The following is a 20,889-nucleotide window of genomic DNA, read 5'->3' on the forward strand; positions in this document are numbered from 1 at the left end:
AAGCTGCCTCTGATTTCTGATTATTGGCTGACAACTGGAGGAGGTGTGGGTGGAAGTCAGAAATGAGAGATGCGGCACAGAATCTCACTGTGCTCATAGCTGTCACGGCTGTCAACAATAGCCTTGAAACATTTGAATAAGGGACAGCTGTATTTTTAAAAAAATCTGAGCTTTGCAACTTAACTTGAAGTGATAGAAACATGCAGGGGTGGTTCAGCAAATGCTTTCCTTCCTATGGCTATGGGCACCGCAGGATTTCTCCTTCGTTTTTTCTCAGAAGTGGGAGCAATCAGGCCAAGACTGTTTCGTTTTCTAACGGATAAATGTGAACGGCTTTCAACAAACAAACAAAAATCAAGACTCCTTGCCCGAGAAAGGCAAGCAGGATTTGGCTTTGCAAGAGTCAGCAGGCCAGCTACTCCTTGGCAAAGGAGGAGATTTCAAGGCAAACAACTTAAAAAGTTTTGTGAATTTATGAAAGTGGTTTGAAGTTGAGAGGGAGGATAACATTTTCAAGGATGCCTGAGTGATTTAGGAACATGTCTTTGTTCCAGATGTTACTTAGGCACACTAAGGGTACTGCACTCAACACGACACCACCTGGCTGACTTGTGAGCTAAATCTCATTTTCATAAGGGATTTAGGCACCTAGGAGCCAAAATTCCCATTGACAGCGGATGGTATTTAGTCTCCTAAATCACTTTTGAAAATGATGTTAGAGATTGTCAGCTGATGTTGCATTGTTTAGAGCAGCAGTGCCTAAATACCCTTAAAAATCTAGGCCTTGGATGCCTAAATATGCAGGTAGGTGCCTGGTGGGATTTTCAAAACCACCTACTAGGTGCCTATCTACGTCTTTAGAGGCCTAAATCCCTTTTTAAAGCCAGGCCCTTAGGCTCTTTGAAAGAGATTTTGGCTCTTAAATCATCTAGAGGCTTTTGAAAATTTCACCCAACACGCTCACGCTAGGGCAGGCTCAGAAGATTTTCAAAGAAACAAAGGAAAGTCGGGTACCCAGATCGCATCGGAAGTTGGGCACATAACTCCCGTTTCTGCCTTTGAACCACCCCCTCCAGTGAATGGGATGCTTAGGAGTACATTTGGAACCCAGGCAGAACTACTACGAACCCAGGCTTTGCCATTTGGGAATTAGCTCGCCTTCAGGTCTGACAATTATCCTGGTGCCTGGAAGCATTAGCTCTCGGCAGCTAAGAACCTGCCAAAGTTGCCATTTTTAATCCTGTTTTTATTTTTTATTTTTTTCAGATTCCAGCTACATTTTGTAATGAATTTTGCTGTTCATCAGTGTCCCTTTGAAATCTGGTGGTTGAGTAATAAACTCTGATGGACAGATATTTACTACTTGATGTTGACGGGTTTAGAGTGCATTGGATCTGTGTCCAAATGATGGAGCCCCTTCAAAGTTGCTACACCCATTGTCAGCCACATAAGCTATTTCTGAATTACTATCTTTGTGATGAACACTGTTACTTCACCATTGTCCGCATAACAAAATGTATTTAATGTGTTTTTCTTGTAAGTGTCAAAGTCGCATTTCAATGATCAGGCTTCCTCAGCTGCTGATTTCGATAAAACTTTTCATAGCAAGAATGCTATGCAGTAATATTATTTATTGTACTGAAATGGCATTATCTCAGCCAATCAGAGTCCCGGGATGCTATAAGTTAATGATCCACAACAGTATGATTATCTCTCAGTTATGGAGATCTCAGTACTGTGGCTGATGGGGAACTGACTTGAATAATGATTGTGGTTATATCTCAATAAACAATATGCAAATCTCTGTGCTCTGGCTAGCTATGGGTCATTAGCCAATCAGAGTGCAGGAATGTATATAATAATGGCATAGCTGTTTCATGCGAACTGATTGGCTAGTGAACCAAAATGCTACATTCATGTGTGCACAACAAATATGGTTGCCTTTCCTTCCGACCTCCCTGTCTACTCGGTTATGACACCCACCCCTGCTCCTCTCCTTCTCAGGGACCTAAATTAAATTCTTTTTTAATTTAAATCCTGTTTGTTTGAAAAGCTCTCTCCAGCCCCCAGTAGTAGTTGCACTGACAGAGGAAGAATCTTTTACCCTTCCCCAGTCAGTGTGTTTAAAATAAAACTTTGTTCTGAGAAGGCACACAGCAAAAGCAGGAGAGGAGTATGTTGTGTTATGCAATGAAACATTGCAAATGATCCTCCTGAGAGTGGGGCAGGAGGGCACGTTTCAGTAGGATCATTTAAACGTACTGCCTCTGAACCCTTGAGTCAGATCCTGGACCTATAAACCTCTTTGCTTTCAACGGTAGGATTGCGTGTGGAAGCCAGAGACAGCCTCTGGCTGTTAAATATTGTATAGAAATCTATTTTTGGCCCCCGTTATTCTGCAGTACAAACTCAATCCTGCAAGGTGTTGAGAACATTGGTCCAACAGAGCACGTACTTAAATCTCAGCACGTGAGGAGCCTCGCTGAAGTCAATGTTAAAGTTCAGCATCTGCAAAGTGCTTGCAGAGTGGGCCCAGTCTGGTGACAGAGGATGTGGAAAGCACTGAAGTACTCAATGCTTTTTTTATCTCTGTCTTCACAGACAAGGTCAGGATAGGAATCTGGCTAGATCATTGGGCTCAATAGGTAGCGATCAATGGCTCGATGTCTAGTTGGCAGCCAGTAACAAGGGGTCGATATTGGGGCCTGTTTTGTTCATTATTTTGTTCTTCATTAATGATCTGGAGGATGGGGTGGATTGCACGCTCAGCAGCTTTACAGATGACAATAAACTAGCGGGAGTGGTAGATACGCTGGAGGGTAGGGATAGGATACAGAGTGACCTAGACAAATTGGAGGATTGGGCCAAAAGAAATTTGATGAAGTTCAACAAGGACAAGTGCAGAGTCCTGCACTTAGGATGGAAGAATCCCATGCACAGCTACAGACTGGGGACCGACCAGCTAGGCAGCAGTTCTGCAGAAAAGGACCTGGGGGTTTCAATGGACAAGAAGCTGGAGATGAGTCAACAGTGTGCCCTGGTTGCCACGAAGGCTAATGGCATATTGGGCTGCATTAGTCAGAGCATTGCCAGCAGATCACGGGAAGTGATTATTCCCCTCTATTCGGCATTGGTGAGGCCGCATTTAGAGTATTGTGTCCAGTTTTGGCCCCCCACTAAAAAAAGGATGTGGACAAATTGGAGAGAGTCCAGCGGAGGGCAACGAAAATGATTAGGGGGCTGGAGCACAAGACTTAAGAGGAGAGGCTGAGGGAACTAGACTTGTTTAGTCTGCAGAAGAGAAGAATGAGGGGGGATTTGATAACAACCTTTAACTACCTGAAAGGGGTTCCAGGGAGGATGGAGCTAAGCTGTTCTCAATGACAGATGATGACAGAACAAGGAGAAATGGTCTCAAGTTGCAGTGGGGGAGGTCTAGGTTGGATATTAAGAAAAAGTTTTTCACTAGGAGGGTGGTGAAGCACTGGAATGGGTTATTTAGGGAGCTGGTGGAATCTCCATCCTTAATGGGTTTTAAGGCCTGGCTTGACAAAGCCCTGGATGGGATGATTTAGTTGGGGTTAGTCCTGCTTTGAGCAGGGGGTTGGCCTAGATTACCTCCTTGGGTCCCTTCCAACCCTAATATTCTATGATTCTATGATACTTATTAGTGAGATAGAGATTTTGATGGTCACCCAGCTGTTGTGGAAGGCCTGGGAAGCTGATAAAAGGGGAATATAAAGTTTTTCTGTTACCATTTCCATTCATCACAGCAGTGAATAAAACAAGCATTAATTTTTTCCTCACACTTGAATATCTTTTCAGTGAAATATTCAGTGCCTCTCCAAATAGACCTGTATCAGCTTATGAAGTCAAAGAACAGAAAACCGTGTCTGACTGGACTTTTTTGTTCTCTCGCTAAGTATCTCATTTGAATAAAAAATTCCTTGCTGAGTGCTCTTTAAAGTTTGTATCTTGTTGGCACATGAAGGCTGGGCTAGTATTTCTATTGAAGTATGGAACCCTGGCCCAATTACCAGATCAGAAGCCACAGATTATTATTAAGGAGACCACAGGTAACTCAATGCATTTTTTTAAAATCTACTTTTCAAAAAGTCTCCGTATTATTAGCCTGTTTCTGTCCCTAAATATTCCATTTTTTTTAGGTTTCTCTTCTTCCAAATCAGTTCCCTTTTATAAATGTTTTTTTTTTTTTTCATACCTTTTCAGAATTCACCAGACAGCATCGTTTTGTCCCAAAATTTCCTTTAAGAGAGGAAGGCCAAGAACTATCCACTTCTGGAATTTTACTGATGCTTTTGAATGTGACAGATTGTTAGGGGATCATTTGTTGTGCTAATCTGTGGGCACCTAGAAGACTTTCATAAAGGTCTTGATGCTTTTGACCTGCTGAATTATTATTTTTCAAATTAAGAGCTATCTCCCTTGTGCATCTTTGCAGAGAACTGTTATTTCTGGGAGTATGATCATGGCCAATGAGAGAATAGTTGCAGAAATGTCACTTCAGAACCAGGTTTGCTGTATTGTACCTACGGTGGTCCCAGAATATGAAAGAGACAAGGCGGGTGAGGTAATATCTTTTATTGGAGTAACTTCTGCTGGTCTCTTGAAAGAGCTCTGAGTGGCTTGAAAGTTTGTCTCTCCCACCAATAGCAGTTAGTTTAGTAAAAGATATTACCTCACTCACCTTGTCTCTCTCACTTTAGAACCAAGACAAATGAATTAATTGAGTGCAAAACCTTTATATAAAGGCTGTGTGGCTGTCAGGTGAGGTAAGGCCACACCTGATAACTCCCAGCGCTGTGAGACAAGTCCAAGAAGAACACTGAGAACAGTATTTATTATTTGTATTATCATAGCCCCTAGGATCCATAGTCATGGACCAGGACCGCATTGTGCTAGGCGCTGTACAAACAGCAAAAAGATTGCGTGTGCCCCAAAGAGCTTACAATCCATGTGGTAGCTTGTGCATTCTGTTAATTAGGATATGTCATGTCCTTAAGGGAGTGGAGTAATCCGTCGAACAGAAGTAACATGGGCAGGAGGATATGAAGGAATAAATTGTTCTCATTATTTCAACTCACTGCTTAGGACTGCTCATTAAACTCAGCATCTTCCGATCCTAGTTCACTTTTGAGGGTGACTGGAATGGGAGAGTGACACTCTTGAGTGATATGGCAAATAGCTAGCTTATTCATGGGAAGACATGGGGTATGCTAAACATATTGCAGAAGTTCCCTCAATGAGGCCATTTTTCAGATTATCCCTAATTTCAACTGGAGATGGTTCTGATTCAAATTTCAGAACTACCACCGATATCTGATTTGTCTCCAGTCTGCCTCTTTTTTTTTTTACCAGCCACATTCCATCCTTAATTATATTCCTGGATAAGAGTCTGACAGTACAATGCCAGCCTAGGAAGCAGTTGAGCTTACATTTCTGTCAGTTTGGTACTCGACAGGATGTAATGCAAATAGGACGTTAGTCTAGAACAAAGGTACCATTGATATCACAATCCCTGGAACATTTCCTTTGAATCACAGTGAATTTACACTTTGAGCACCCAGGTTTGTTTCGTGTCCCTTAACAAGATCTTGCAAGGTATTTCATTGTGGGATTCTGGCCAGCCCAGGAGCTATAGTATGTAACTAGCTGTTATACTAAACAGTCCTATTTTATTTTGTGTTGCATCTTTCATACAAAGGGAGCCCCAAAATGTCCTGAAGAATTAAATGCAAAGCAGTCAGGGCTACATGGTATAAATTACAGAAAACAATGGGATTAACACACCAGGACCAGTCCTTAGGTCTGGCCCAGTTCTGCTCAGCACATTTCCAGAGTTTTCACTCCCAAAGTTCTAGGACTGACAGGGATTTGCTGCCCAGTGTATGTTAGAGCAGCCTCAGGGTTACTCTAAATTGTGCCAGATGGTAATACGCCCCCTACTCCCAGACCCTCCTGGGAGAACTGGTTCACAGGGAGGTAACAGAGCATCTTCTTTGCTCAACCCCAGCCATTCCACAATTGGGAATCCTAACCTGTCTGGTTATAGCAGTTTTGTGGCATTGCTGAAGTAGCAGAAAGGAGCAGCCATAACATGGGCTGGGACCTGGTCCATTGCCCAGTGAATAAATTAAAGCCATCAAGGCAAGAGAGAGTGGAATCAGCAAAGATGTAATTGTTTGAAGATGTTTCTCTTCCCCTGATGAGAAGCAGTTCTGCCTTCGAGACATTTAGCAGAAGGTATTTGGGATGAAGCCACGGGTTTGCTTGGCCAAGACGAGCCGCTTGGGCGAATGTGGAAGGTTATTAAAGGGGGTAAAGTATATCCCAATGTCCAGCTGCATCTCCTCAACATTAAAGTGGTAGTTAGGGTGGAAGGTAGAAACAAGATGATCCAGATCAAAAGGGTGAGAAATCAAACACTGCACCCACTGTGACTCCAAAGAGGAGTGGTTTGTAGTGGTAACTGGAGTGATAAGAAAGGGCTGTTTTCTCAACCATTTTGCTGAGAAGTGTAGATTTGGGAATTAGTGCAGGGACAGAGAGAGAGGAACTGTTGGAAGGGATGGATAGTGGCAGAGCTTAGAGAACTCGGAAGGATCAGAGTAAAGGAGCTGTTAGCCATCCAGGTAATGTAATGGGTAGAAGTGAGGGAGATGATGATTAACAAATAGAGTTGGGTGAAAAGCTTTGGCAGACAGTAACTTCATTGTAAAACGCATGTTTGGGGCACACTAAAACTATTTGCGACTTTGGGTTGAATTTGGCAAATGCTTTCAGCTGGAAAAAAGAATATGGAAACATCTAAACTTTTTGTTCCGACATTTTGAAAACAAATGATTGCAACATTTCACTTGAATTGATATTTTTTCCAAACCACATGTTGTTGTTTCAGAAAATTCAGTTATTTGCTCAGATCTATTGATAAGCAAAAGAGGAAGTTGATTTTTAAGCGACTAAGTTCTACCAGCAAGAAGCAAGCAGGAGAATGGAGAACAAAGAAGAGGGGTTAGGTTAATATTTCCCCTTACATCTGTATAAAATAAGCCCTCCATTTATTAGTAAAATACTTTGGTTGTATGACCAGTATGGGATTAGATTTAGCCACTGTTCTGTACAAAGCACATTTCTGTTAAGGTGATTTCTGCCTCTGCTTGTAAAATTTATTTTTCTGATGGTTAGCAAACTAAAAGGCTGCAGTAACTCTACCTCCTTCCGACATGATCAAGGTTGTTCTTGCATCCTGGTGGTACACCCGTCTGTAAGTAATAATATAAGCAGGTATCCTAGTGAGAGCAGTCTCAATCAGTAATGATGAAAGACAAGATTGTGTAAGTTACAGACTGGTAAGTGGGTGTTGGCAAGACCATGTCTAACTGGTGTAATTTAGAGGCTGAAGGACCCACAGGAGAGAGGTGTAGCAGTAAAAGCAGCTAGCAGGAGGGTGTATGTTAAAGTGGATCACGCACTACTTTCACTCACACCTCCTCCTGGTTCCTTTGGGTATGACGCTCACTTGCCTGGCACCTTGTGCAGTCATTATACCAAATCAGAATTTTGTCACTCACTTTGCATGGCTTTAAGTGATTGCACAAGGCAGAGGTGAATCAGCTCTTCTGTGCTAAGGCCTTGTGTTTGGGAGGGGTAGGGAGACAAGGGGGGGGTTGCACTGGGGTAGCTGTGCCGGTGCAAACCCCCAGTGTAGATATGCTGCACCAGTGTACGATGGAGCTTGCATCGGTGTGGCTTACCCCAATAGGTGACCAGCGCAGATCCCATTTTCAAGTTGTGCAGTGGGCCTACGGCAGGTGTCATGTTACCTAGTCTAGACAAGACTCAAGACCAATTCAGACTGGAAATAAGTTGCTTTTTTTTTTTAATGAGGAGGGTAATTAACCATTGGAGCAACTTACCAAGGGACGTGGTGGATTCTCTTTCACTTGAAGACTTTATACCAAGATGGGATCTCTTTCTAAAATATATGCTTTAGCACAAACACAAGTTATTGGGCTGGGTGTAGGAATTACTGGGTGACGTTCTCTGCTCTGTGCTCTGCAGGAGGTCAGGCTAGATGATCATAATGGTCCCTTCTAGCCTTAAACGCTATCAATCTGTGAAAGTTACACAAATTTAATCTCCTTTAAAACTTCTTACAAAGGTGCAACCTCCTTTCGTATCACCTCCGAACTATGCCCAGTGACATGACAGGGGTAATATCAAATCCTTTAAGGCTTCGTGCTCAATAATAGATAATAAAGCTGGAGATTTTCAGCTATATTTTTTAATTATATACCATTCGGACGGGCACTTAGGAATAGGTCACTGCTTTTATTATCTTCATCCACAATTCAGCTTCATATCCTGCTCTCAGTAATGCCTTTACTGCCTAATTTTGGCCCTCTGGGGATATATTTGCCTAATTGGGCCTTTTTTTTTTTAAATAGCTGTAATACAAACTGGAAGTGAAGTGAAGAAAGAGCATAACGTTGCATCCCATTGTGCCAAGTTCAGGAGGAGAATCCTTCTGGGTGCGTGCTGCTCTAATTGTGACATTTTAACAAGATGATTCCCTTCTTGTTTTTAATGTGGCCTAATAATACAAAGCCAATTTCAGTCTTAAGTATCTTGATTTTGCACAAGAAGACCTGGGCATTAATTTATACTTTTTTCATTGAATTCTGAGTCAGATACTTTGGTTATGTATGGTGGTGTTGGAAATAGGAAAAGTTTTTTTTTTTTTTTTGATAGGGCATTTAAAGTGCTGACATGTTTTCCATGGGTGCTTACAGCCAAACAATGATGACAATCTATGGGTCATCTGTTTGCAACTTTTGTAAATCAACATGCCTTTGTTGAAGTCAGCTTCAATGTTCATTGACTTCAATGTAGCTATGCTCATTTCCACCACCTGAGAATCTGGCCCCTTGCTTTTGACTGTGATAATCTGTCTATGTCTGATTTATAAATTCTGCTGAATGTTCAATTGCTGTATCATTTAGTGCATCAGTGTGTGTGGAAACCACCATTTGCTGGCAGGGCTGTAGCGTGTGTCTCCCAGAACAGAGAAAAAGAAGGATCATTAAACCTTGATGGCTCAGACGGAAGCAGCTCAGGACAATGATTGGTGAAGCCCAGGAAATCCAGTCCAACCAAGTTTCCCTGAAGGAGAGGCCTGGGTTTAGAGCAGAGAGGCTCAGGGAAGTTTCAAGTTAAGCATGTGGTTGAGTGCTTTGCTGGACTGGAGCCTTAGAAAAGGCCTGTCCAGGATTTGCAGATCTCTAAGGCTCGTCCGTAACTGTCTTGCTACTAGACACAGATAAACTTCGAAGAGCAGCCTGCCCTATGCCAAAGAAAGCTATCGCTTGATTTACATACTGAGCATGCTCAGAAGAGTCCATTGACACATAACTGGCTGTAAAGTGAATGGGAAGGAAAATGGTAGCAACATCCTAGAGGCAGTGTTTTGTTGCAGAGGAAGGAAAATTGGGTTCCTAAATCAGCACTAAACTGTAGGTTTCTCTCTTCTGGCACCCGGAGCAAGTGAATGTTTGATGGATTGGGACACTGTTCCATGCCGGCTTCTTTCTCTTAACAGACATGATATTTTATGCTTTTTTATGGTGTTTTGGTGCCAGAGGAGTTTTCACGAATGCTTTACACATAGTGGATTCTTCAAGTGTAAGTAATCCTTGGATTTATTAATGTATTCCACTCTTTCCCCGTTTCCATTTTCATATATATTCATGCAGGGTCGCTGTGGCATTCTACATCTTGTGCTGTTTTATCTGTGCCTGTCATGAGAACTTTTTTCTGAAAGCAAGACTTTCCAAAGTGACTTGTCCGGCAGATGTTTTTACAAATTATAATGGTTTTCTAGAATATTTTTGAACATTTCAAGCCCTGACTTCAATGCCAGGACATAGGCAGCCAATGCAAAAAAAGAAACCAGCCCAGCCTACTTTACTGATATTTCCCTGAATTCCCACTGAGATTATGTAGTGAGTAACTGAACAAATTGTCCCCGTTTTCCATCTTCCTTCAAAATACATATTCACAATGCTTCTCTAAAATACCATGTTTGGAATTTCCACATATGGAAGAGTCTACAGACCCGTTTGTAGAGCTTTCACAAGATTTTTTTTTTGTCTGTTCTGCTTTTACCCCGGCTCAGGCTTGAACTTACTCGCCTGTGGTTTAGTGAAATATTGTACCAATATTTTTATCCATAGTTGACAGATAAATTGGGAGTGTATGAATGATTTTTGCTAATATGGCCACTCTCTTGTATGAAATCTGGTACTGATTCTGAATTCCTAGGCAGGGGTGCTGGGACAGTTTGTACATTGAGGTGCTGGGAGCCATTGAACCAAACTGTGAACCCTCTAGATGACGGAAACCACTTCAAGCCACGGCATGTGGCAACACCCCTAGCTCCAGCACCTCTGCAATTATTGTAGCACTTCAGACAGAGCCTTAAAAGTATTTAGGCACTTAACACCTATTGAAGCCAATGGGAGTTAGGCACTTACATACCTTTAAGGATCTGTTCTCAACTCCCATTGGTTTCAATAGGTGGTAAGTGCCTAAATGCCTTTGAGGATCTGGGCCTTAATCCCTTCTTCCATCAGTGGTTGACTTCAACCATTCCTCTCTGAGGCTGACTGAAGTTTATCCATGTGCTGTTACCTGTAGACTGAACAAAAGACCGACAAGTCTGCAGGTGTACGATCCTGTCTTTGGCACGGACTGTGTCATATGCTCACCCGGCTCACTTCTCTCTTCAAGTACGGTGGGCTGCAATAATGGTCCTCCCTTGGGGTTTGGTAGAGAAGAATGGCCTAATGGTCCAGGCCACGACCTGTGACGGAGGGAGGGCAGTTGTTTGTGGGAGAGGGGATTATCGGTATCCAGGGTCTACTGGTGGGAGAGAAGAGGAGATACTTTCCTTTCTCTGATTATCTCTGGGGTGGGTCCTCCCTTTCCCCAAGAAGGGCCCGTTTGGGGCAGCTGTTCCAGAGTCTCTAGGCCTGGCGCTGCGCGGCGCGGCACTGTTGGACCTGTGGGCTGCAGGTCTGCTCTCTACTACCTCTACTGCCCAAATGAGCTCTTTCTCTCTCTCTCTTTTAAATGCACCACCAGATGGAGCATTTGCTGCAGGTGTGATGGGGCGGGGCCAGCTAGGCCCAAAATAATCCCTCAGCCTGTTGTTGCCCTGTGTGGGGTTTCTACCCCCTCATCACAGCTACCTAAAAAAGAAATACAAAAGTTTGCTTGGAACAACGTGAAATTTTATGGGGATTCTTGTTGGAATCCCCTTGTAAACCTGTACAAGGGCCTAAAATGAATTGCTTCCAGTTCTAAGTAACTTAAGCTTTGTTTTCAATTGCATTTAAATGACAATGTTTCAGGAAAGAATATTGCTGTGGTTTCATTAATCTCATGCTCATATGAGCTGCTCTAAGATTTCTGGTTTCTAAACCTAGGCCAAGTTCCAGGTGAACTCATCCTTTCTCCCATAGGTTCTGGCAAAGGATTTTGTGGGAACCTGGCTCTGACTGAGCTCCCGGCAAGCCTCTGTGGCTTGGGCTGAGTTTCACAAGGCGAGACTCAAGAAGTGTTGGCTGGGTGTACATGGCATAAGTTAGATTCCCTTTCACTCAGACTCGCTTAGACCCAGGTACAAGAACCCCTCTGTTACATTGCAGCTGCAGTGGAGACGAAGGAGGGGTACAGCAAAGAAGGGAGTTGAGTGCTGTGCATCTCTGAAAATCAGGCCTAAGTTCTCTCAAGATGAGTCCCCTAAAATAGAGGCCCCCAAAATTGCTGGACACTTGTGAAAGTGTAAACCACACTGAATAAATAAATAAACATTCTCCCCTGTGGATGAAGAATTATATCTCCAAATAGAGCTGTGAAGAGCAGTCTTATCCATATCAATTTGGAGCAGGGTAGGTAAAGATGGGGGAGAAGAACATTCAGGCAAATGTTAGTAATTGTTTTATCTGGAAAAGAAATAGCAGAAGACACACAGGAGAACAGGGTTAGAGGTGAGAGCCTAAAATAGTTTCATAGCATAACAAATTGGAGAGAAGTTCTTTCTTTCCAAGGGGGGTATTTTTGAGAAGGGGATGATACGAGTGTTGGAGGAGGAAATGCGAAATGGCGTATCCCCTGAAATCACCTACAGGGAACTTTTTTTATCCTTCCAGCTGTTGGCTTTACCATGCCACACCTACACAGAATCCTCTGCTCAATATTATAATTGTAGATATTTGACCCTGGAAGGACAAAGAGAACTTCAACTCTGAAAGACTTTGAAAAGATCAAATTCAGTATAAAAATTTCATCTTTCTTTGAAAATAGAGCCGACTTTGATGGTGCAAAGTAAGTGGTGTGATTGGAAGTCACTGGATAATGGTTATCATTGGTGGGACGTGGCAGAGGATGGCAGGAACCATCGAATAGTCCACATTTCTTAATAACGTTCAATTTGGAAGTGTCCGTGTTATTTAAGAGAACCTTCTGGAAGCTCTTATTATTGCTTCAGTTCTGCGATTAAAGATTTCCTCATTGTAAGGAATCCCTCTTCAAAGGCTAAGTTTTAGAACAGGAATGAGGAGTATGGTAGGAATTCCTGTCCTAGCAAATGGAAGGTCTAACCTGCCCTGCTGTTCAAAGGTTACTCTTTCACTAGAGATCAAATCTGAGCCCAGCATGGCTCATTGCAGGAAGCAACCGGGTTAATAAAAGCTCCAGCTAATAATCACAATAAAGAGAGTGCAGACAAATAAGTCACACAGCTGATGAATATGACCTCTTATGAGTGGCGGCTGGCCTGGCTGGCCAGATCCATCTACCCGCCTGATTGCAATAATAAAACCTGCTTCTTAGCTTGCTGTTATCAGAAGGCCTTTCAGATGTCAAGGCTTTAATCCTTAAATATGCAGAGAAGCCTAATACCGGAAGAACTTACTTTCCTGCTCTGTTAAGAACTACTCTCCTTTTGGCTTCCCTTTGGAGAATCCCGCTATGGAAAGCGTTGGTGCTTCAGAAGATGTTGGCTATGGAACAGAGTAAATTCTTGTCAGAAGCATGGGGACCATTCCTTCCCAGTCAGATCTGCACTTTTAAAGTATTTTTCATTCATCAAAGTAGTATATATAAGAAGCTGCTCCTGGGAAATGATTTAGTCCATTAGAGGAAGGGCCAACAGATGTAAGGTCAGCATATTCCCAGTAAATGTTTTTCAAATGGAGTTGATGAAAGATTTCATACGCAGCAATGCTTCTCTGTATGCACCATTTCCCAGAGAAAGAATGGCTAAAGTCCATTGTCTGCCGGAGGACGTGATGGAAGCTTAATTATTTCCTAATATATCTGAAAGAAGTTTCTTTACTTTGTTCACTAGAAAAACAGAGACCATTAAAAATCTTTTTTCTCTTATCTCACCAGGGAGTGTGCCTAGCTATATAGCTTCTAGTCATTTCAGGAGGTGACTTTTGTATTTCAAAACAGCACCAGCCCTTTTTAAAGATTACCAGCCTAAAGGAAACGTTTTACTACACGTTTCTACAAGAAGTGCAGTAACTAGTTTCCGGAGCTCTCTGTCTTTTTCTGATTGTTGTTCTGGCTGTGTTACTGTGAATACGTCTCTTGTTTAAAATTGCAAAGAAAACTGACAATTTGTGTAGCAGGTAAAAACAAATCGGTGGTGGGGAATAAAGCAAAAATGCAAGGAAGGAAATTTAATACTGTTTTTCCACAGGGATTTTTGGACCAGAGCAAGAACATTATATGAGCATGCGATGGGGTAGTCTTAAGAGCAGCACTGCCTACTGGCAGCCTTCCCCATCACATCATAGCCCTTTAAGCATTTGCACTGACCTGATACACAAAGCCTGAGAGAGGAGAGGGGTCCTGGGGGGACCTAGCATTCAGAAGGAAGCCCCAGGGCCTGGGACCTGGAGCCTGGCAGCGGAGGGTGGTGCAGGGCTCTGGTCCCACCCAGCCAATAAGGAATGAGCTGGGAAAAGGGTTCAGCATACATTCTACCTCCTCCTTCATAACAGAGCAGCTGCCTGCAGACACTGGAGGGAGTAAAGATGCTCCTGCAGCACCGGATTTAGCAGGGAGCAGACACCAGCAGCAGGTGGAGCAGAGGGAGATAAATTGCCACCCAGCTCCAGAAGGGGAGCTGGGGCTCCTGCCATGAGCAGGGAGGCAGGGAGAAACCCCTGAGGGGACTGGGGACGGAATCTGGAGAGGAACCCTGAAAGCCAGAAGTACGTTTAATTTATTCGGGACCCTTTGTTATGTCCCTGTAGGAGGTTTTGTAACAAGCACGCCCTAAGGAGGGTATTATTGAATCAAGCATCAGGAATGCCGGAAGTAGAATTATTGGCTTCCTTAGAAGGGAAACTGAGGCAGGAAGTCTGTGCAGCCCCACACTGGTTCAGCAGGAGGCGCTACATGGCAGGCGTGGCCTACGACAGGGTGTCACGCTGAATGTGTGGCTGTCACGTATTGTGTGTTGGCCAGTTTGGAAGCTGTGGTTTTAAGAAAATAGGAAAACTTACCAAATCCTACAGTGGCGTCCATGCTGTTCGTTTTAAAGTGGCTGCTTTTCTGCTCATGTCCAGTAAACACACGTTACTGAGCATATACACACCCCGCTGTGCGTTGCACAGGGTATAAACTCAGGTTCCCGTTCATCATTTTTAATGTTTGTTTGTTAAGCAGCAGCAGTGTGTGTGGGGCACTAAGAGACACAAAATACAGACGGTCCCTGCCTTCTAGAGCGCTCACGCTACTTTGAAAAAAGGAAGTTTCTAGCATTTTTAGTGAATCACTCTTTTCCCTAATGAAGAGCATTTATTTCTGATGTGGCCAGTCGTTTTTACTTGAGATACCCAGCAATCAGTCAGACTCAGTCTTGCTAGCCAGCAACGTGCCTGACAAACCCACGCAGAAGTGCAGAAGTACCTGGTTTTATTCAGAAGTGAGTTTAATGAGAGAGCGAAACGCTGCAAAGAATAGTTATCGGTGCCGTAAACACTTGCAAATTGCAGTCTCTTCCTGTCACTCCTTGTGCTGGAGAACTCGGTCTGGCAGGGCAAGGACTAGTCCAAGTACACATGTGAGAGATGAACTTCAAATTGACATGAAGCTGAAAACAATAAAAGATGGACGGTGACACTGAATGTTGGCAGAGTGATTAAACTGGGAAAGATCCGGGTCTGTGTGGGATCAGGATCAATAGTCTAAAATTTGTCATTGCTTCATTGTAGGCAGTCTTTGAACCTGGATTTCATCTGGTTCTCTTGCTCAACACCACACACTAGGGGCCTGATCTTCTGGGCAAAACTGCTGAAGCCAGCTGGAGATTTTCCTGCATAGGGACTGCAGGGAGAGGATTCTTAGCATCAGCTGGAAAGAGAGCCAGGTCCAAGCCTCAAAGTGTCAGGGGTGGCTGGAGCTGGGCTTTCAGTCCAGCACATTTAGAGTCGGAGCCTGGATGCTAAGTCCAGGTACAAATCAGAATTTCACCAATGTTTCGGGGTGTCTAGATCTGGGGTTTCAGTTCAGACCCGTCCTCTCTGCCTAAAAATAATTGGTCATATGAATTTGCAACATTGGGTGGAAGGAATTTATGGGGAGGTTGCTGGGACTTTGCAAGACAGAACGGAGCCTTGTGATCAGCCTCTCTCTCTTTGTTGAGCATGACGTGTGCGAAGTATCGATGGCCTTTGGATAGTATTGTAAGTATTGGCCTTTGCCAGCCCTGTTAGGGCAGAAAGAAGAAATAAATTACAGAAATTAGGGACTCGGAGGATAGAAAGAGAAGAGGAGAAATGCCGCGGTGCCGTTCTTTTTCCCTCTAGCCCCTGTCAGCCACCACCTTCCCCCATCCAAAGTTATTTTAGAACTGGAGGGACAACAATTCACACTTTGTCCTACCCGGGCAAGTAGCATTGAACGTTACCTGTGCTGCTAGTGAGCTGCTGCTGCTTTTCAGGAGGTGGGAAGACGAGAGTTACAAGAGAGGAAAAGGTGCAAGAGATTGTCCGAGAAGCAGAAAGGGGAGGCTGCATGGCAGGAGAAGACGGATGAAAAGAGGGGAAGGTGGGGCTAGGTGTAGAGACAGGAGATCAGAGGCAACAGGGGATGAACAGAAAACAGAAGGGCAGGCAGAGATGCAGCAGAAGTGAAAGGAAGTGTCTTTGGGAGTCCCAGACAAGCAATGTACCCCCAGAAAAGCTGAATCAGGTCTCCAGCAGTGGTAGGACATTAGAGAAGAGTTGGAGCTCTCCGTCTAAAACAAGAAAATGTCATTAAAGAGCAGGGAGGGGGTGAGCCTCATTGATAACCCTGACTCTTTATTTTTCTGTGGCTGGGGCCCCGTCCCACTTTAACAGACATCCAAAGCAAATCCTGCAATGGTAGGTATCCTTCCTAACCACCCGAGTGCTTGGATCCTCCTCCTCCTCTTAGATCTGAGTCATGGTCTATTTTTGAGCCCTTCTGCACAGCTGAGCTGTAGATCATTTGTTTGGGTTGACGTGAGGTGGCCACAAGTGGCCCCGTTTACTGATGGCTCTCTTAATGGCTGGAAATATCTAAACATAGATGCTCACGAGTAAAAATAACTTAGGGAAGAAGGCTGGTGTGATCACAACGTCTCCAGTGTCCCTGTGAGACGCTTGGCCAGGAAGGTACTGCCAGAAAGATCCAGTCCCTAGGTTAGAAATTAAAAACAAAACAACAAAACTTCTGGCCAATCCTGATGTAGAGTAAAGGACATAGTAAGGGTGAATGGAGGGGGAAAGAGGAAACCAATATCTATGAGTTTTCAGAAATTCCAGCAAGCTTGCAAAGGACCAGATCCTCAAACTTCGATGGCGTGAAATCTTACAGCAGCTGAAGATCAAGTACTCCGTTTGCCATGCATTAGAGGACACTTTGCAGGACTGAGCCTTAAATGTGATGAGAATCATGTACTTTAGTTACTTTCCTTTGGTCAGCTGTTTGCTTTGGTCAGGTCAATTGACTGAAAATGCTATTTCGGGACTGCAAGAGGAAAAAAGGTCTGGAAAAATATTTTAAACTGATAAAATATGGGCAGACCTGATATTACCTCTTTATTCTTCCTCCCCTTCGTTGTTTTTTATTGTTTAACTGAGCACAGTTCAATGATGCTTAAAAAACTAGTGCTGGGGCTGCAGTGAAATTTACAAGACATGGTCTTGTTCATTTGCAAGTCTGTTTAACAGGTTTTAGCATAAAAACTGCCCAGATGGCTCCCATCCTCAGAGCAAAGCCAGTCTCTTACTAGTTTTATTGGTCTCCACTAGAGGACAGAACCTTCACTCTGCCCAGATGGAAATATACACATCAAACTCCCACGGTGGTGGCCATTAAAACATCACCACAGTTGTTTTGGAGTCTTATTTGAGATACAGCAATATTTCCTGTGGTATTTCAGACCCATAAAGTCCTAGACAAGCATTCAGTAAACTGAACTTGGATAAACAGCTGTCAACTTGCTGTCAGGTTCAGAGGGACTGAGGACCAAATGGGCATGGAGATTGAACTACTCCTAGCAGTGGTTTCACCTGGTACGTGAGAATGAAGATACATTGGCAAAGTACCATTGAGGAAGCTCGGAGAGCAGCTAACTGCACTGTCCCAGGTCCATGGATAAATAAAGGACTTCCTCTCTAAGAATGTCAGTCTAGCACTTTTCACAAACGTAATTATCCTGATTGTGGAATAAGAGGATGCTCATGTTTATAGGTACAGTAAATAAGCAAAGCTGTGCAAAGAAAGTGCTGGCTGGAGATTATTTTTCTGTCCATGGCCATACCAACTTTGGAATGCTCTCTGTAACCTGGGTAATGTTTAAAAAGAAACTTTTGTCTCCCGGACTTGCAGAATCCTAGAGACAGGCACTAGGAGATTTTCCATGGCAAGACAATAAACCCTCCTGAAAGTGTTTGCATAATACAGAGAGAACGCCTTAAAACCGAGTCAGAGAACTGTCTGAGTATGTTTAGTTTCTCTGTCATATGTTCAGTTTTAATCAGACTTCGTTGGCTGATGGGGGACAAAAGAGTCAGTTACTGTACATCTCCCGAATGCTGCAATCGAAGGAGACAAATGAATTTTTTGAGCCATACCAAAGTTAGAGCAGCAGGAGCTCAGTGAAGAATGTCTGCAGCAAGGAAATATCTTTATGCATCAGCTGCAAAGAGAGAGTGAATTTGGTTAGCTTTCGTTTGAGTTAAGAAGAGGAAAAAGCCATGCAATCCATCGACGTCCATTAATCTACCTCGTGAGATTTCTACTGTGGCTAACTTGTTTTCCTCTAAGGGCCTAACTCTCTTTCGTTAGTAATATATTTATGACTGCTGCTGCCTTTGGCAGTTCCCCGCATTAATTACCCTCGGTACAAAGAAATGTCTCCCATAAGGCTCAACCCTTTCTTTAGCCTCAGATCAGAACTGATTTTGGAAATTGCTGCTACCTTTCTAATAGCTGCATCACCTCCATTCTCTAGACCCTCAGAACTGCGCCTGCACCTCTGTCTGCCTTCCTTAATCTGCTCCTTGACTGCATTCATTAGATGAGCTCTCCTGCCACCCGATAGATCTCAGCCCAGAACCCCTAATTCCTGATACTGATAAATGTCACAGACTGGGGCATGCAGACTTCAGGTGTGGTTTTTGCCAGCTCGTGCTTGCAGCATTACGTCTGACTGGTGCTCTGTTCCTGAACTCAGATGTTGGCTTTCCGAATTACGATCAGACACTGAGTCAATGGGCTTCGGTTTCTGTCTGGACCCGGTGCTGTTGTGGTGACTTGCCGTCTGTGACCATTGAAGACAAAGGCACTGCTTACCGTTTCACTTTACGTTGGGCTACTTTCCATTCCATGAGCTGCTCAGACCCTACTGCCTCATTCGTCAGTTTCTTCCTTGCTGTCGGCTAGCCCGGTGCAAAGAGTTATTTGGAGAAGAGCATTCTGAAGTACGTCACACCACAGGGTCGTCTTCCCAGGCCGCAAGAAAGGGCTCTCGCTGGCTTTCCCGAGGCAGGCTTAAAAAGCTAGACGTCTGAGTGACACTACATGGCTCACTCACGTTCAGTCCAGCCCGTGTCAATCTGTCAGAACTGCCCTGCGCAGTGACCGGATTTTCTGCTTAATGGAATCTTTTCAGATAGGTTGTACCGGAGTCCTTGCCACGGGAGACTGATGGGAACTGTGCGTGAGCTATGCCAGTGTTCGGGGTTGAGTGTCAGCTGACGCTTTTCAGCCTTCCCGATCGGCTCTCACACAGATAATGTTGGAGACCGATGGGCTGGCAAAACCACGGGGAGACCTTTCCGCTGGCATTTGTTGGGAAGTTTAATATTAAAAATAACCCACGCACACAAAGTCTATGCCAGTGGTGACTAAGAGAACCCAATGCATGAAGCCAGGGGGAGCATTGGCTCCTCGATGTGCTTCTCCCTGAGCCTGCAGAGATCCTTCCATGGCTGCTAGTCTTGGCATTATTGTAGGAAGTTGTTGGGGGTTGAACTTTCTGGCTGCGTGGGAAGTGCTGGGGCAGTTTAGTGCTGAGTCAGCAGTGACTGGTTTGGGCTCATTATTGCACTTTCTCTCACACACAGATTTTCGGCTGCAACCACATTTCAAAAGTCTTTTAGATTAAAAATCCACCAGAAACCAGGCACTATTCAATTCACAGAACTGAACTAAAGACCTGAGCTTGCTTTAATGATTTATTAAAGCAGCTAATTGCATGGTCTTTGTCTTTCTTTCTGGATTTGATCGCAAGCAGTTTTGTGCTGTATTCATTGTTCTTAAGCAATCAAGAATCACCAGGGAGGTTTTTAATGGTATCCTCTCCTTAATTGTTGCAATAGCAAAAAAATCAGGGATTTTTTTTTTTTGCTTACATGAACAAGAGTAACTTTTCCTTTGCCCTACAGGTCTTCACCGTTCTCATAGATGTGTGTGCAAAAATGTTGAAATATTCTTACTTAAATATATTTTACAATTCAGTTGATTTAAAGGCTTTAATTTATGTGATTAAGTTCCCACTCTTGCAAACACTTGCACATGAGTAACCTTAAGCATGTGAAACCTTAAGCAAGCTCCATTGAACTCAGTCAATGCGACTACTCACATGCACATGTGTTTATAGGATTGAGACCTATAGATGTCTGCAATTAGAGCAACAAGAACACCTCTCATGTGTCACCATATCACTAGTAGCTAATAAATCCCTAGACCTTTCTCTCACCTCTCCTGTCTTCGATTTTTTAGGTTGCATCAGGTGAATTTTGATGCTCCCACCTGTGAAGGCAAACGACGAGAAACACTCTCGCTAATAGGGGACTTCTCTTCATCTGCTGAATTCTTCGTCACTATTGCGGTCTTTGCCTTCCTCTATTCATTGGCAGCGACTGTTGTTTACATTTTCTTCCAGAACAAGTATCGTGAAAACAACAGGGGGCCTCTAATTGTAAGTGGGCATTTTCGATGTCCTCAAATCTGTGTCTTTTTCCTATTGGATTTTTGGTGCTTGGAGTTGTCTTGTTGGCGAGTTGATGGGTGTCCCGCTTCCTTGTGCAGCTCTTCAAATACTTCCATGTTTGAATGTTGATTTAATTCTTTAGGAGCATGAGATTAGGGATGCTGCAAACCACGTGGCCCATATCAATATAATTTGGTCCCAATCCTGTGAGCACTTGTGTAATATTATGCCCATTGACTTCAAAAGACTTTTCAATTGTTTTGTAAAGTGTTTTCAGGATTGGGCCCTTAGTGATGAAGGTACTGGTGGGATGTGGGTTAGTGCTG

General features: G+C 43.6%; 1 protein-coding gene across 1 annotated transcript in view; it reads left to right on the top strand.

The window, feature by feature from the left end:
- SYNPR (synaptoporin) overlaps nt 1-20,889 on the top strand; it is a 149,858-nt gene that overhangs the window by 114,340 nt on the left and 14,629 nt on the right. Inside the window, exon 4 of the mRNA XM_067541613.1 lies at nt 20,353-20,551. Coding sequence (XP_067397714.1) covers nt 20,353-20,551 — 199 coding nt within the window. The remainder of the gene's footprint in view (nt 1-20,352; nt 20,552-20,889) is intronic.

Source organism: Emydura macquarii, unplaced genomic scaffold (genome assembly GCF_026122565.2).
Source record: "Emydura macquarii macquarii isolate MOO-44397 ecotype Brisbane River unplaced genomic scaffold, CSIRO-AGI_Emac_v2 contig_71, whole genome shotgun sequence".
NCBI classification, from domain to species: Eukaryota; Metazoa; Chordata; order Testudines; family Chelidae; genus Emydura; species Emydura macquarii.